We start from the raw sequence: 17,321 nt of genomic DNA, 5'->3' as shown, positions 1-17,321 counted from the left end.
CATATTATTATGATGCTGGAAGCTATGCCACCAGTATTTCAAATATCAGCAGGGTCAACCATGGTGGACAGGTATCAATGGAGCTTCCAGGCTAACACAGACCAGGAAGAAAGGCCATTTAGGTCAGAAGGCTCTCAAAATAAGACTGGGAGAGAGCAGCAGCATCAGAGTAGAACCAACATTACTGATATGGATAAAGTAAAGCTTCTGAGACCTCCATTTGCTCACATGACATGACTCAAATTGAGGAGAAACAGCTGCAAACATCCATTAATAATCGGAACATGGAATGTACAAAATATAAATCTAGGAAAATTGGAAGTTGTCAAAAATAAAATAGAATGTATAAAAACTTATATCCTAGGCATCAGTGAGCTGAAGTGGACCAGTTTTGGCCAATTTGAATCAGAAAACCTTATGACCTACTATGCCAGGAATGACAAATTGAAGACAAATGGCATGGCATTCATCATCACAAAGGATATTTCAAGATCAGTCCTGAAGTACAATGCTGTCACTGATAGGATAATATCCATATGTCTACAAAGAAAACAAGTTAATACCAACTATTATTCAAATTTATGCACCAAACACCAATGCAAAAGATGAGGAAATTGAAGATTTTTATCAACTTCTGCAGTCTGAAATCAACCAAACATGCAATCAAGATGTGTTAATTATCACTGGTAACTGGAATGCAAAAGTTGGAAACAAAGAAGAATCACTAGTAGTTGGAAAATTTGGCTTTGGTGACAGAATTTTTCAAGACCAATTACTGATTCATTGCAAATACCTGTTTTCAACAACACAAACAGCAGCTATACATATACACTTCACCAGATGGAATACACAGGGATCAGAATGACTACATCTGTGCCAAGAGGCGATGGAAAAGCTCAGTATCTTCAGCCAAAACAAGGTCAGGAGCTGATTGCAGAACAGACTATCAACTGCTCATAAGCAAGTTCAACTTGAAGTTGAAAACAATTAAAACAAGTCCACAAGAGGCAAAATATGATCTTGAATACATTTCTCTTGAATTTAGAGACCATCTAAAGAATAGATTTGATGCACTGAACATCAATGACTGAAAATCAGAACTGTGGGATGATATCAAGAGCATCATCCATGAAGAAAGAAGTCATTTAAAAGACAAGAAAAAACAAAAGACTAAAATAGATGACAGAAGCGACTGTGAAGCTTGCCTTTGAGTGGAGAGTAGCCAAAGCAAATGGAAGAACTGACAAGATAAAAGAGCTGAACAGAAGATTTCAAAGAGTAGCTCAAGCAGACAAAGCTATAATGAAATGTGCAGACTTGGAGTTAGAAAACCTAAAGGGAAGAACACACTCAGCATTTCTCAACCTGAAAGAACTGAGGAAAAATTTAAGCCTCAAGTTGCAATATTGAAAGATTCTATGGACAAAATATTGAATCATGCAGGAAACATCAAAAGAAGATGGAAGGGATATGCAGAGTCACTGTTACCAAAAAGAACTGGTTGATCTTCATCCATTTCAGGAAGTGGTATATGATCAAGAACCAATGGTATTGAAGGAAGAAGTCAAAGCTGCACTGAAGGAACTGCCGATGCACTGAAGGAACTGCCGAAGACTCCAGGAATTGACAGAATACCCATTGAGATGTTTCAAGAGATGAATGCCCCAATGGAGGGACTCACTCAGTTATGCCAAGAGATTTGGAAGACAGCTACCTGGCCAACTGACTGGACGAGACCCATATTTGTACCCATTCCAAAGAAAGGTGATCCCGCAGAATGTGGAATTATCGAACAATATCATTAATATCACACACAAGTAAATCTTACTGAAGATAATTCAAAAAGGGTTGCAGCAGTATATTGACAGAGAACTTCCAGAGGTGCATGCCGGATTCAGAAGAGGACCTGGAACAAGGGATAGCTGCAGATGTCAGATGGGTCTTGGCTCAAAGCAGAGAATACCAGAAAGATGTTTACTTGTGTTTCATTGACTATGCAAAAGCATTTGATTGTGGATATAACAAACTGTGGATAACACTGAAAAGAATGGGAATTCTAGAACACTTAACTGTACTCATGAGGAAACTGTACATAGACCAGGAAGCTATTGTTCGAACAGGACAAGGGGACACTGCATGGTTTAACATCAAGAAGGAAGTGCGTCAGGGTTGGTGAGACTTAGAACAGGGTTGTATCCTTTCACCATACTTATTCAATCTATATGATGAGCAAATAATCTGAGAAGCTGGACTATATGAAGAAGAAGGTGGCCTCAAGATTGGAGGGAGAATCATTAACAACCTGCAATACCACTGATGACCCAACTTTGCTTGCTGAAAGTGAGGATGACTTGAGGCACTTACTGATGAAGACTGAAGAATACAGTCTGCAGTATGGATTACATCTCAATATAAAGAAAATAAAAATCCTCACACAACTGGACCTATAAGCATCACGAGAAATGGAGAAAAGTTTGAAGTTGTCAGAGACTTCACATTGCTTAATTCTATAGTCAACACCAATGGAAGCAGCGGTCAGGATATCCATAAAGATTTACTGCCTTGGAAACCCAACGGGGGTTGCTATGAGTCAGAATTGACTTGATGGCAGTGAGTCTGGTTTCTGGAGTTTTTCCTTCTTACTAGGAGCTCTGGTACTATAGTGGTTAAGGCATCTGACTGCTAACCAGGTTGGCAGTTCAAACCCACCAGCCACCCAGTGGAAAAAAGATGAGATAGTCTGCTTCTATAAATATTTACAGCCTTGGAAACCCAATGGGGGTTGTTCTAAGTCAGAATCAACTTGATGGCAGTGAGTTTTTTGGATCCATCTTATAAGGCGCTCTAATGGCAAAGTGATTAAGGCATTTGGTGGCTATGAATAGTTCAACAGTTGAACCTACTAGCCACTCCAAGGGAGAAAGATGACGTAGTCTGCTTCTATAAAGATTTACAGCTTTGGAAACTCTATAGGGCAGTTCTGTTCTGTCCCATAAGGTCACTACGAGTCCATATCGACTCAATGGCAGTGGGTTTATCCATCTTCTGTATCTCTTTCCAAATTTTAGACCAAGATGCCAAGTAACTGGAGTATCTTGTTGTTCAATCTCAAGCTTTATCAAGTCACATTTCCCTGGATGTTCATCTGAAAGGGAATCCCCAAGAATTTCCTCCTATGCACTCTTCCCACCAGTAGTCCATACTCATCCTTCCATCCTTTAAAAAGGCACAGGACTTGTCCAGACACGATTCAATATTTTTATTGTTTGACAGGCATTTACAACGTTCCATTCATAGACCTAAAAACATAAAAATAGACCTTCTTTCAGCTTATAAAAGAAATATATAAGAACTTTGGACATAGACACGTCATGACCTATGTACAAGAGACAATGGTACCCTCTCCAAGCACCAGACTTTGCAGTATTTTCAAACGGCCCCGTTGCACTGGGACTAGTACACGCGATGTGAGAAGCCTCTGTTTCCGTTTCCCATCCGGACACAATTGAACTGGAGATGATATGGAACAATGCAGTGATACAAAGGGTATAGAAACCATTCTAAAGCTTTTAGGAAAACCAGAAGATATAGCAAAATTGTAATAGAATAAAACTTTCAAAAGATCAAGCTCAAAGCCCTGAAGACCCAAAAGGGGAAGGGGAGAGAGCAGGGAAGCAGGTCAAGCAAGCAGGAGCAAAGAGCGTGATGTTCTGAACTCTCTATTATCTGGAAATATAAAGTCGTAACTGATTTTTATAAAATATAATTCCTAAAGCTACTATAAAATTCAGGTCTGTAAAGTACCTACTGATGTGTCAAACACCAAATAGATATTTTCCCCAAAAAGAAAGTTTTCATATTATTTAAACCCTTCTTAGGAAGTGGACATTGTGAAATGAGCAGAGAAAAAAAGCTATAAACATTTTTTTTTAAATTCAATTAAAAAAAAATGGAAAGTGCTATAACTTGTTTTTGTTCTTCCTAATTGGCAATCTCTTTAGAACTCAAGAGTCTTGGTATGTTTACCCTGTTTTGTTGGCATGAAGAAAGTGTTAAGCATAAGAGATGTCTTTGAAGAGGTTGTTTTGCTAAGAGGTTGGGGACTGGACTCTCAAGGAAGGGGGGTGGATCATCTATGGATGAAGATGCAGTTTTGATGGGAAAACCAATGACCGTCATGGCAACCCCACAACAAGGAGGCTCCCCCGCCACCACCACCATGTGCAACAGACACATACACTGCCCATTCTGTGTCCTGTTTAATCCAACCAAAATCCCACCTCAAATATAGATTTAGACATTAAAAAAAAAAAAAATTCTTGAGAAAAAAAGTGAACCCTAAGCATGAGTTTCTTGTGGCCTTTCATATATAAATATAAAATCACCGTGCCTCACTCTCTCTGTAAAAGATTATATCCTCATTTCCCCCCCTAACTTAGAGTTACATGAACACTGTAAAATTCTCATCTGTTTGTGCCCCTGCATCTCAGGTAAAATACAAAAAATAGGTTTCTTTTTTCTTTCTCTTTTTCAAGTCATAAATTTGGACCTCTTTGCTAAGAGTTTGGCATCTTTACAATTCTATGCAAAAGTAGAGCTTCCAAACACTGACACTGAATAAGACCAGCCATAGACCAAAACAGGAAAAAACAGGAAAAAAAAAAAAAGTCTCATCAAAACATAAATCTCCACCCTCTCCTCACACATCCCTAAAATACACAGATATTCTCAGACACTTAAGAGGGAAAGGAGTAGGAACACTGCAAATTGGGCAGTGGTTTAATTTCACTGAAGGTTTGAAGCTGGACTCCCCACCTAGCAGATGGCTCTGATTGGTTTCAGATACACAGCCATTGTTTATTTTTTTGTGCTACTCCTTGAACTCATCTGCTGTACATACTCTGGGGGATGGGGGTAGGGGATGGGGGGTGTTTCTTTCCAGTGCTACAGAAATCTTTTTTTCTTTTAATTCTTTAGGCCCTGATTCATTGAGAATAAATAAAAGCCCTTGGTAACATACAGAAGGTAGGACTCAAGTGTATTTAGAATTTGGAACCATTCTCTCTGATGCTGTTGTTAGACATGGCAAAGTCGGGTGGCTACATGGCTTCAGAGCAAGTCAGCTGCCCCAACCGTGTGTGCAAGAGTGCGTTCTAAGGGGATATTCTCCTGGACAGCACAGGAGGGTAGGCTGAGGGAGGGCGGGCAGGAGAAGTATCTACACACTCTCTCTCACAGGAACATGGCACAGTCATATTTCAGTGTTCAGTTTCCTGGAGGGGGCAAAGTCTTCACGCCTAACCCAAATGACCTCCTCGCTTGTGCTCTCCAGGCCCCCGTTGATGCCTGACAGCGCAGCTTGCTTCTTGAGCTGTGTCATCCGGGATGCATGACTGTCCAGAGTTTTCCGGCCCCCTTCCCGCTGACTGATGGAGGTGGCCTGAAGCCGTTCCTGCAGGTCTCTGTCCACTGAGGCGCCCTTTGCCGACTCACAGAACTCATCATCGTCACTGAGGATGTCTGTCTCCTTGATGTCATCCTGCTCCTCGTACTGAGCAAGATCAAACTGTTCCTCAACCCAGCGGTCAGTGTCCCCACCACCAGGCGGCTGCTGGGACTCTCTCTCCGGGCTGCTGGCGGAGACGGCATCGGAATCAATGGTAAACCTGTTTCGAGCCAGTCGCCGCCTCCTCCTCCCAAGAGACTTGCTTGGGGCAGACACTGCACACACACACAAAAATATAAAAATAAAACCCCCACATGCTTTATGTGAGATGGAAATCCAGAAAACAAATAAAGTAAAAGGAAAGCAAAAACTAAACGGTATGCATCTTGTAGGAGCTCTGGTAGCATAGTGCCTAAGGCACTTGACTGCTAACCAGAAGGCTGGCAGTTCAAACCCACCAGCCACTCCTCAAAAGGAAGGTTGGGCAATCTACTTCTGTAGTGATACTGCCTCGATAACGAGGAGGGGTCGCTATGAGTCAGGACCGACTCGATGGCACATAACAACAATAACATGCGTTTTTTGTGCCTTGTTCGCAGATTTCATCAGTTCATGTTCAAGTCATGGGCAAGTCTTTACATAGCACATCAGATGTTAGTGTATGTTCTTTCAACTGACTGAAGGAGAAGGGACACGGGAAAAGTTGTAGGTTACAGGAAAAAGAGGATTCAACTCCCTCTGAAAGAACCTTCTAGTGCTCTAACCTGTATACCTGGGAGACAGGTAACAGAATCCTGCTCTCTCAGTAGACCCCTTACCTAGGGATTAGTTAGTAAGCTGGCATTCTCAGCCCTGAACATCTGCTATGGCACCATGCTCTGAAGATGCCCAGGGCTTTGTTGGGCACATCCAGCTGGGATAGCTCCCTAACTAGGAGTAGGGCATGCTTCAAGGGTTTCACTCTCCTTGTAAAAACCACCATGATGTATCAAATAGGCAAAAGCACTAATGCAAATTATGCTGCTTTCTAGGAGATTAAACGCAACGTTTCTTGAGAATTTGCTGTTAAATTAAGGCACAATACTCCTCTGAGTCAACAGAAGAGAGCCGCTCTCAGTGATACCAAGCTTCTGCTTATTTCCCTGCTCTCCTTCTGACAAAGTCCCCTGGGAACTGTAAGGTGAAGCCAATGTGAGCCTTAGGCTCTCCCTGACTGTGCCCTGTGTACTGCCAATTTCTTTTCAACAGAGCAATTAAAATATCAGTGAGTGGGTAAAATGGGAAATAAACAGCATATGCCAGCCAAGCACTTGATAACCAAGTACTATATAAAGTGACTAAAAGTTAAGAATAATAAGCACATCTTTGATCCTCTAGGAAGCCAGAACTATTAAAAACAAATTAAAAAAAAAAAAAAACCCACATGATCAAGCAAACAAATAAACAAGTCCACACCACACACACATACACAAAAGACGGCCCACACAGAACACCTGTGGCTTCTTCCTCATTGGGGAATTGGCTGTTCCATTAGACAGAGAAGATAAAATGCAATATGGCATTCAAAGAGAAGGGAACAGCCCAAAGGAAAAATTGCTTTCTTGAAACCTAAGCCTAAAAACCATCAAATTGTTTCAGTGCCACTAGAAGTAAGATGACTATCATTGATTACTATAGCCTTGACTTCAGTCACAGTGGGCACAAGGTCAGGGAGCTGGGCAGTGGCCTAAATTTGCCCCCATTCAGTCATCCTCTGCCTGAGAGACCCCTATACTCCCATGGGCATTCCAGAACATTCCATTATCTTAAACTATGGAACAAATGGGTACCACTCTGCTATGAGAAGGGAAATGAAAGCCATTCTCAGGAAGGAGGAGAAAAAACTCTATTCCACTGAAAAGAAAAACTTCCTAATTTATCTCAACACCACCACAGTGGAGCCTGAGTCTTCTCTCCTATCACCATTTAGATCTACCTCCAATCAAAAATGGGTGACTGGAAACATGTATTAATGCTGAAGTATTTAGGGGTGAAGTGTGCTAATGTCTGCAACTTTAAAACGTGTCAAAAACCAAGATGAACAGATGGATGGACAGATATGTGATAATGAAAACAGAGAAAAATGTTAATTACAGAACATAAGTGGTAGGTATGTTTACTGTACAATTCTTTCAACTGTTCTGTGTCTGAACTGTTTCATAAGAAAATATTGGAACAAATATATATAAAATATAGAACAAATGGATACCAATTTTTTTTTTTTAATTTAGGTTATTGGCAGATGTCCAGTCTTTGGAGATTTAGGATTAAACCAGGGTATCTAGCTTTACTATCCTATCCAAACAGAGCAGAAAGAGAAATGAACCACCTGGATGCTCATGGCAATGAAAAATGAAGTATGGGTATCTCTCAGTGATTAAAAGGATGCTTAACAACTCAGCCAATCTGATTGGGATTCTCCCAGTCTATCAGGGAGACAAACACTGATTTGAGTATTTCCAGTGTCCACTGCTAAGAAAGGCTGGCTAGGGCTGTACCAATCCACTTGAGCACCATTTTCTAAAACCATGTAACATAAGATCCTGATGACAGTGTGGGAATGAAAAAAAGGAGAGGGATAAATATTTTCTTCAGCCAAAAATGAGCCATCAGGTAGATAGTCCTTCCATCAGCCAAATCCAACAGACTATGACATGAAGGCATTCTCTTTATATTCATGATGATGGTATAGGCTGTGGCTTGGTTTGGTGCTCTTTAATTTAGGGGTCCAAAGGAGTCTCACCAGGAAAACTCTGGAGTATCCTACAGACTAAAAGTACCTACTTTCTAAGTAACTATAGCTCTAAATCTGAGTTCATTGATTAGCAACTGAAACCTAGCCAGTGGTGGGCTAGGTTCCCTGAGGTGGGATATACAGTCCCAGTCCTTATTAAATATGCCCCGGCAAATTAAAGGAGCAATTGAGATAATTCCAAGATGAAATTCTCTAGAGTGAGATATAAAAGGATATGTGAACCCTTCTTCTACAGGGAATCTGTGACACACTATGGGCAGGGAGGTGAGATTCTCAGCATACCTTGGAGAGCCCAGCAGAGCACTGGGCATTTATCAGACTAGCTTCAATAAATAGTTATCAATTGACTGAAGAGCAGATTTATGATAACTAACCCCTTACTGTTAACTAAATCTAAGGTGCTTAAAGAACGCATTAATCTCATATCAACACTACATAGGTTATAGCCATAAAAACCTTCCACCACTCACAGTTCCATCTATGCCTCTTCAATGCAATGGAAAACAGGGGGGAAGACAACTGGGACAAAGGTCTAAGACCGTTTTGGCAAATGAAAAGGAAGCCTCTTTCATTAGAATCCTTCCTGCAAAACTCCAGGCTGCCTCTTAAGAAAGAAGTTACAAAAATGTTGACACCTTCTTGTTTGTTTAGTTATTTTGGTACAAACATGAGCTGGCACTCATTTAATAAAGAAATGAATTTCCTTGGTTTCCCCCCCTCCCGGTCCAATAGGAATTAAATCTCTGCTGACTTGGTTGAAACACAATAAAAATGTTGACACCTTGATGTCCTTAAGTACATGAGTATTATGAAAAGATCTTTCTCCCCAGAAATATTTTATTGTCACATGCAGGTGATCATTCTGACCACCTTCCTTCCTCACTGGTCCATAGTGATAAGTCCTAAGAGAATGTTTACTCTGGGACCATTTACCCCCTGGATTTCTCTTTTCCAACAGCAGCTCAAGGCTTCCACACATTAACAGTGAGACTAAGAATAAAGTTGCAGGCACAAGGCCGGGTAAAAATCTGATGCATCACCTGACTCCGCACACCTGGAATCCTTACTGAGAACGGGCCTTGCTGTGCTGCTTTTGGGTGACAAAGGCACCCTGATCTCAGAACAGCAGGCCATGACCCTGCTGAAACATGACACACTGCTTTTTGCTAGACAAAGCTGGCTGTCATGCAAAGCAGCGACTCTCATTCTGCAGGCAGCCTGGGACAGTCCCTCTAGAAAGAGGATACCCAGGCTTCCTGGCTTGGTGAATGAGACAGGAACTCAACAGCCACAGGGAGGAGGGCAGCAAAGGGAAGGCTTCAGGGAAGGCAGGAGGCATCACCGCAGGGCAGATTCCCAGGGAGCCATCAGGATCAAGATCAGAGGCAAAGGCAAGGACCCTCACACCGGGAAAAAACCCTATTCCAACATGAGCCCCCACAAAGCCACACCTAACTGTTGCTCAGCAAGGAAGTCAAGCTCACTGAGCCCTACAGCGGAGTGGGGGTGACGGGGATCTTGAACGTCTGAATCCCCACAGTACCTGCCCTGCTCATGGCTGGCCTCGCCCCTTTCAGCGCACACAACCTCTTTCCTCCAAAAGGGACATACTGCTGGGATGAGGGAAGGCTTTCGGTTTTGAGGAGCTGTCTTCTGTGCTTATCACGCAGGATTGAATGCACAGCCTTCAGGAAATCCTTCCGGCTCTCAGGAGAGCTGTGAAAACAAGATTTATACATGTTAGGGAAGTGGCACTTAACACACTGGCTATTTTTAATGTTATCAGATGCAGTCAAACAAGTATCATGCAAGACAAAAGGCTAAAGATTGAGCCCACAACTTCCATTTCTGTGCTGAGGGATGTTTGCTTAACTGGGAATGAAGAACACACACTCCCTTCCTCTTGATGATTTGTGATTCATCTCCTGCAGTCAGTTTGGGGCAGAGCAGTCCACTAATGATGGAGTCCCTGAATGGCACAAATGGGTAAGAACTCAACTACTAACCAAAAGGTTGGTGGTTCAAACCCATCCACAGGTGCCTCGCAAGACAGGGATAACACTCTGCTTCTGAAAGGTCACGGCCTTCAAAATCCTACCAAGTAGTTCTACTCTCTACACATGGGGTCCCGTGACACAGAACCAACTTGATGACAACTAGCAGTAACAATAACAACAGTCGACTAATGAACAGACAGACGGATTTTGCACCCAGAAGTTGAATTTTCTGCCTATAGCACTTAAGACAGATTTTCATTCTAAAAATGTTTTTGAGGACAAAATGAATCACCAGATCCTGGCAGTTCTACACAGTTCTCCATTACTGATGTCCCTGTGTCCTCGGTTTCCTCTTGAGTGTGAGTCCTGTTAAATACAGACTCCCCTGACATATCCTAACACACAAATATTAAAGCTACATTGCTAAGAACTGTAAAATCTTCCCAAGTCCTAATGCTCAAGGTAAAAAAGTACTTCCCAGGTAAGAGTTGGTAGGGATGGTGGTGGTGGTTTAGTGGTAGAATTCTCACTTCCCACGTCAGAGACCCGGGTTTGATTCCCAGCCCATGCACCTCATGTGCAGCTACCACTCATCTGTCAGTGGAGGCTTGCATGTTGCTATGATGCTGAACAAGTTTCAGTGAAGCTTCTAGACTTAGACTAGGAAAAAAGGCCTGGTGATCTACCTCTACAAATCAGCCAATGAAAACCCATGGATCACAACTTTCCCATTGTGCATGGGGTTATCATGCTTTGGGAGACTACTCTATGAAAACGAACAACACGCAAGCATTACTTTTCCTATTAAGTTCTCAATATTTTTACCTAGGTAGATTTCAAGAGGGAGCTCTGGTGGCAGAGTGCCTAAGGCATTTGACTGCTAACCAGAAGGCTGGTGGTTCAAATTCACCAGTCACTCCTCAGAAAGAAGGTTGGGCAATCTACTTCCATAGTGATACTGCCTTGGAAACCCAAGGATGGGTCACTATCATTCTCCCTTTCTAGGGGTGGGGTCCCTGGACACATGACATAACCGAAATGATCACCAGGGAATTAGCTTAAATAGATGGTAAAAGATGTAGCTCAATCTGCATGTGGATTATCTGAGGAAATTTTCAATTCTCATCCTCGTGACTTGCTGAGGATTCTGCTGCCTCCCCATTTTCTAGACATGTCACCCAACACAGAAATGTGGTTAGAAACAAAGCATGGACTTTGAAATTAATCCCACCAATTGTAACCCAATGTCCATCTACTGTAAAACCTTAAGCAAAGGAGTCTAGGACCCTTAGATCCCCATTTGTACAATGGGAATAAGAAATGAAATAATGCATGCAAAGTGTTTTAGCACTGGATACGCTTAGTAAATGTGTCCTCTCTTTGCAATACCACTATAAAATATTGATAATAATCACAATATTGACGCTTTTTAATTTTGGGGACAATAGCATACTACTACCCAGTGTGTAAGGAGCTCTGGTGGTGTAGTGCCTAAGACATTTGACTGCTAACCAGAAGGCTGGCAGTTCAAACCCATCAGCCACTCTTCGGAAGGAAGATTAGGCAATTGATATCCATAGAGATACCACCTTGGAAACCCAAGAAGGGGTCACTATGAGTCAGAACCAACTCAACAGCAGTGAGCTTGGTTTTTCTGGGGGCCCAGTGTGGGGATTTCAAGTAAACACAGTGAGTAGATGACTGAGTGTCTATGTATTTTGATATATCAGACAGTGTTTCATTGCTATTCATGACGTTTTCAGTGGTCATTTTTTCAGATGTGGATGGCCCTGTCCTTCTTCCCAGTCTTTCTTAGTATGGATTGTTGTTGTTCTGTGCCTTCGAGTCGGACCCGACTCATAGAGACCCCTCCTTGGGTTTCCGAGGCAGTATCACTACTGAAGTAGAAGCTCCACTGAAACTTGACCACCATGAGTGAGCCTGCTGGTATTTGAAATACCAGTGGCATAGCATCCAGCTTCATAGCAACTTGCCAGCCACCACAATATGACAAACTGTCAGAGTGATGGTGACATCTTAGCTGATGTCTGATGGATCTTCTCTGAAAGCAAAGAATACCAGAAAGACATTTACCTGTGTTATGTATTGACTTTGCAAAATATTTGACTATGTGGATAACAGTGCAAAGAATGGGAATTCCAGAACACTTAATTGTGCTCATGAGGAATTTGTACATAGATCAAAAGGCTGTCATTTGAACAGAAAAAAGGGATACTGCATGGTTTAAAATGAGGTAGGTTGTGTGTCAGGGTTGTGTACTTTCACCATACTTGTTCAACCTGTACGCTGAGAAAATAATCTGAGAAGTTGGACTATATGAAAAACACCACAGCATCAGGATTAGAGGAAGGCTCATTAACAACCTGTGATATGCAGATGACACAACCTTGCTTGCTGAAGCTGAAGATGACTTGAAGCACTTACTGGTGAAATCCAAGACTGCAGTCTTTAGTATGGACTATTCTTCAACACAAAGAAAATGAAATCCTCACATCTGGGCTAATAAGCAGCATTTCAATAAATGGAGAAAAGAATGAAGTTGTCAAAGATGTCATTTTACTTGGCTCCACAATCAACACCCATGGAAGCTGTTGTTGTTGTTGTTATGTGCCGTCGAGTTGGACCTGACTCATAGCAACCCCTCCTTGGGTTTCCGAGGCAGTATCACTATGGAAGTAGATTGCCCCATCTTCCTTCCGAGGAGTGGCTGGTGGGTTTGAACCACCAGCCTTCTGGTTAGCAGTCAAGTGCCTTAGGCACTATGCTACCAGAGCTCCCAAAACAGACCTCCCAACTGACTGGATTGGACTCCTGTGAGCCCTCCTTGGGTTTCCAAGGAGAGCTGAGTGGAGAAAGAGATGGCCTGCTCTACGGGGCGGGGAGCGGCTGGTGGGTTTGAACCACCAGCCCTGCACTTGGCAGGCGACTGCCTTAGGCCCGAGGCCATCCTCTAGGGCCCCCATGGAAGCAGTAGCCAAGAAATCAGATGTCATACTGCACTGGGCAAATCTGCTGCAAAAGACTTCTTTACAATGTTTAAGACTAAGGTGCACCTAACCCAAGCCATGGTATTTTCCAATCACTTCATATGCATGTGAAAGCTGGACAATGAATAAGGAAGACTGATGCATTTGAATTGAGGTGCTGGTGAAGAATACTGAAAATACCATGGACTGCCAGAAGAACGAACAAATCTGTCCTGAAAGCAGTGCGACTGAAATGCCCTTAGAAGCGAAAATGGCCGGACTTCATGTTATGTACTTTGGCCATGTTGTTGTAAGTGACCAGTCCTTGAAGAAGGATATCATGCTTGGAAAGTATAGGGTCAGTGAGAAAGGGGAAGCCCTTCAACGAGATGGACTGACACAGTGGCAGCAACTATGGGCTCAAACACACATAGCAAGGATTGGGAGGATGGCACAGGACTGAGCAATGTTTCATTCTGTTGCACATGGAGTCACTACAACTTGGAGCCAACTTGACAGCACCTAACAATAACAATAATGTATATTTTGATATTGAGCCAATTAAAGCATGATTGAATATATATCATATTTAAAGCCAAATACATAGAATGCTTGCTACTAACTATCCATCTCAGTATCTTTAGGCCAAAACAAAACATAAAAGAAAGAGAATTGGCTGTGTCATAGTTTGCTAGGGCTGCTAACAAAAAATACCACAAGTGGGTGGCTTTAACAAACAGAAAATTATTTTGTCACAGTTTAGAAGCTAAAAGTCTAAATTCAGGGCATCAGCTCTAGTGGAAAGATCTCTCACTGTCAGCTCTGGGGGAAGATCTCCTTATTTCTATAACCCCAATGTCCCTCAGTTCTTGGTGATTTCTACCTGGCTCTGGTAGCATAGTGCCTAAGGCACTTGACTGCTAACCAGAAGGCTGGCGGTTCAAACCACCAGCCACTCCTCGGAAGGAAGATGGGGCAATCTACTTCCATAGTGATACTGCCTCAGAAACCCAAGGAGGGGTCGCTATGAGTGGGTCTGACTCGACGGCACATAACACCACCACCACCACCTGACATCTGTCCTTCACCTCATTTGTGCTTGCTTGTCTGTCTAATCTGCTGTTTTTATAACTCAAGTGATTAGGTTTAAGACACACCCTCACTAATATGGCCTCACTGATGATACAAAAGACCCCTTTAAAGTGTTGAAAGGCAAACAGGTCGCTTGGAGGATTAAGTTGCACCTTGGATCCAAGCCATAGTATTTTCAATCACCTCATATGCATGTGAAAGCTGGACAATGAGTAAGGAAGACCAAAGAAATACTGATTGATGTTTTTGAATTATGGTGTTGGGGAAGAATATTGAATATACCATGAACTACCAGAAGAACAAAGAAATGTGTCTTGGAAGAAGTACTGTCAGAAAGCTCCTTAGAAGTGAAGATGATGAGACTTTGTCTCACATATTTTGGACATGTTATCACCAGAGCCCAGTCCTTGGAAAAGAACATCACGTTTGGTAAAGCAGAGGATCAGTGAAAAAGAGGAAGCCCCTCAATGAGATGAATTGACACAGTGGCTGCAACCATGGGCTCAAATATAGCAACAATTATGAGGAGGGCACAGGACCATGCAGTGTTTTGTTCTATTATACACAGGGTCACTGTGAGTCAGAATCAACTTGAGGGCACCAAACAACAACAACAGCATCAACAACAAACGTAACAAAGAAAACCATTATTTCCAAGTGGGAATATATCCCCAGGTATAGGATAGGACTTCAAGCCATATTTTGAGGACTTAGTTCAATCTGTAACAGGCTGTATATGGAGAAAGGTCCCAGATGATCATAGAACTAGAAGATACTACAAGTTCAGCTTCCACCCTGATCCTGAACAGTTTATGCCAACCTCCCAATGCTGCAGTTTCTCTAATGATGAAGAATTCTGGTGAGACCTGCACTCTCTCACTGCCTCCCACCTGATTTGCTTCCCATCTCAGAGATGCTACAGTATGAACAATGTATCCACATATCAAAACACACTATGACGTAATGACCACATCCTTCTAATTTATCAAAGGGGAAGAAAGTCCTCTTTTGTATGTTCAATTTGAAAATTCAGGTTTTCCTTCAAAAAAATTATTAAATTAACCAGATTGCTGTTCATATTCTAGGAAAACTAGTTTAACTTCTCCAGTTACTGCAGCTTCATAAGTATGAAATAATTTCTCCACTGTTCAAGATAAAGCATGTAGCATCCAGGGAGGCAGAGGCTGGTTTGCAGAGCACAGATGGGCTTGGAGAACCCTGAGCACAGTTACCTGCCTTCCCTCTGAGCTGCACTGTCGACTTCCCATCAGCAGACTCACCTGCAGCACAGGTGGAAGACCCTCTCTGGCCTCCCTTCAGACTCTGATTTTACATGGACAATTTCACACACAGCATTTGCATCTGCATCTAGACAAATTAAAACAAAAATGAATTAAGGCACATTTGAAACCGACTTATCTGCATTTTCACAAAAGTATTTCCCATACTCTGCTATATGACAAACAGTGCAGAGCAGCATAAGGCCAGTGGACCCTCACTATGATCCTGTGATCACATGAGACGAAGTGGCTGCAACCTTAATTGACAGGAAGAAAAAGAACACTTGGAGCATTTCCAGTTGCTAAAATGTCTGAGATGGTCTGTCTCAAAGGGCAATCATTTAATCAGGTTGATTGAAGGACTGGCCCTTTCAGCTGCTTAACCCGTTTGGCTGAATTATTTCAATTAAGTGGTTCTTTTTTTTTGGCAACAATTGGACTAGACTGAGCCCACAATCCCATGCAGATTTCATCAGGCCAGTGGTGCAAAGAGGTAGGTCCACGCTGGCCTGTGGGGAGCCTTCTCACTGAGCACCCAGGCCAAGTGTCCCAGACCTGCCATGGCGACCTAGTAGGCCTCAGCTTTCTCATTCTGAAGCCAAAATTGTAGGCCAAAAAGGCGAGGGACAATTATAAAGTCATTTTCAGGCCTTGCAAAGCCTAGAAAACCATTTTATTTAAAGTCATGAATAAAGCGCTTGTGAAAAGAACAATTCACTGCAGATATCTCTACCACCCACCATGAGGTCTCATTCTTACCCTGAGGTTCAGGACTCTGCTCACAAACCCTCTTTGTGTCCACAGTATTTAACCCCAATCAGGACCCATTTAGAAAGTTTCATGTGATTTTCCAAATGAAGATAAAAATCTAAAAATGTCCCTTTCTGATCCTCAAATCCACTGGAATGTATTTCATAAGGAGAGAGGTGCTGGTAGGTCCATCAAAATAAGCTTTTATCTTGATGGTTGTAAACTTGATTTGAATGAAAAATTGAGCAGGAGACTGGAACATCACATCACAAAGACAGCTTTGTTTTCAAAATGGAACGTCTTTATACATTTAGTCCTCAATGAAGACAAAATTACTGGCTCAAAAGTCTGCAGTTTTGCTATCGACCTAAGTTTTCCTGTTTGTAAACCAGGCACCAAGAAATGTAAGAACTGGATAATTCACAAACTAAGACTGCAAAGTAAGACAATGCTTTTAGTTAAGTATCCAGACCTCAAAATGCTGTTATAATGTTTCTAATCTTACAACATACAGGTTCCTACAAATTCACAGTCAGTCAATTGTGCAAATCAAATCATACAGGAAATCACTGTGGTGGGAACTTAGAAACTTTTTAAACCTTTTTAAAGCAAATAATTATCCTATGATCTACAAGTCTGAGTTTTTGCTTTTGAGTTATGTAAGACATAACTGCTATGAAGGAAAATGCATCTAGCTTAATTACAGTGAGTAACTGAAGACTCCCAACTATTGCAAGAGGTTTTCCTCCTGACATGTGTGACTAGGGTGAAAGTTGGTTTTATGAGAATCAGATCCAATTTTATTATTCAGGGAGGGTAACAAAGGGGACAGGGAGATGCTGAGCAGCACAAATCAGACACTTAGAACCTAATCCTCACGTGGGATGACAGAAGCATGAAACAGAAGCTAACGGTCCATTGTGAACTTGCTGTTGCCAACCCCAGGGCCTCCCTTGACTACCTGAAAGGGACACC

The 17,321-nt window shown here is 42.2% G+C and overlaps 1 protein-coding gene across 1 annotated transcript in view; it reads right to left on the bottom strand.

Moving 5' to 3' along the window:
* Positions 1-5,251: 5,251 nt before the first annotated feature.
* The window catches only part of TIAM1 (TIAM Rac1 associated GEF 1), a 202,333-nt gene continuing 190,263 nt past the window's right edge, over positions 5,252-17,321 (bottom strand). The window contains exons 23-25 of the mRNA XM_007941289.2: positions 15,597-15,684; positions 9,784-9,956; positions 5,252-5,721 (exon numbers count right to left, since the gene is read on the bottom strand). Of these exons, the coding sequence (XP_007939480.1) occupies positions 5,252-5,721; positions 9,784-9,956; positions 15,597-15,684 (731 nt within the window). The remainder of the gene's footprint in view (positions 5,722-9,783; positions 9,957-15,596; positions 15,685-17,321) is intronic.

This window comes from Orycteropus afer, unplaced genomic scaffold (genome assembly GCF_000298275.1).
Source record: "Orycteropus afer afer isolate SDZICR_OR568_19922 unplaced genomic scaffold, OryAfe1.0 scaffold00078, whole genome shotgun sequence".
Lineage (NCBI taxonomy): Eukaryota > Metazoa > Chordata > Mammalia > Tubulidentata > Orycteropodidae > Orycteropus > Orycteropus afer.
The sequence above is the reverse complement of the archived record's forward strand: the minus strand, read 5'-3'. Positions and strand labels throughout refer to the sequence as shown.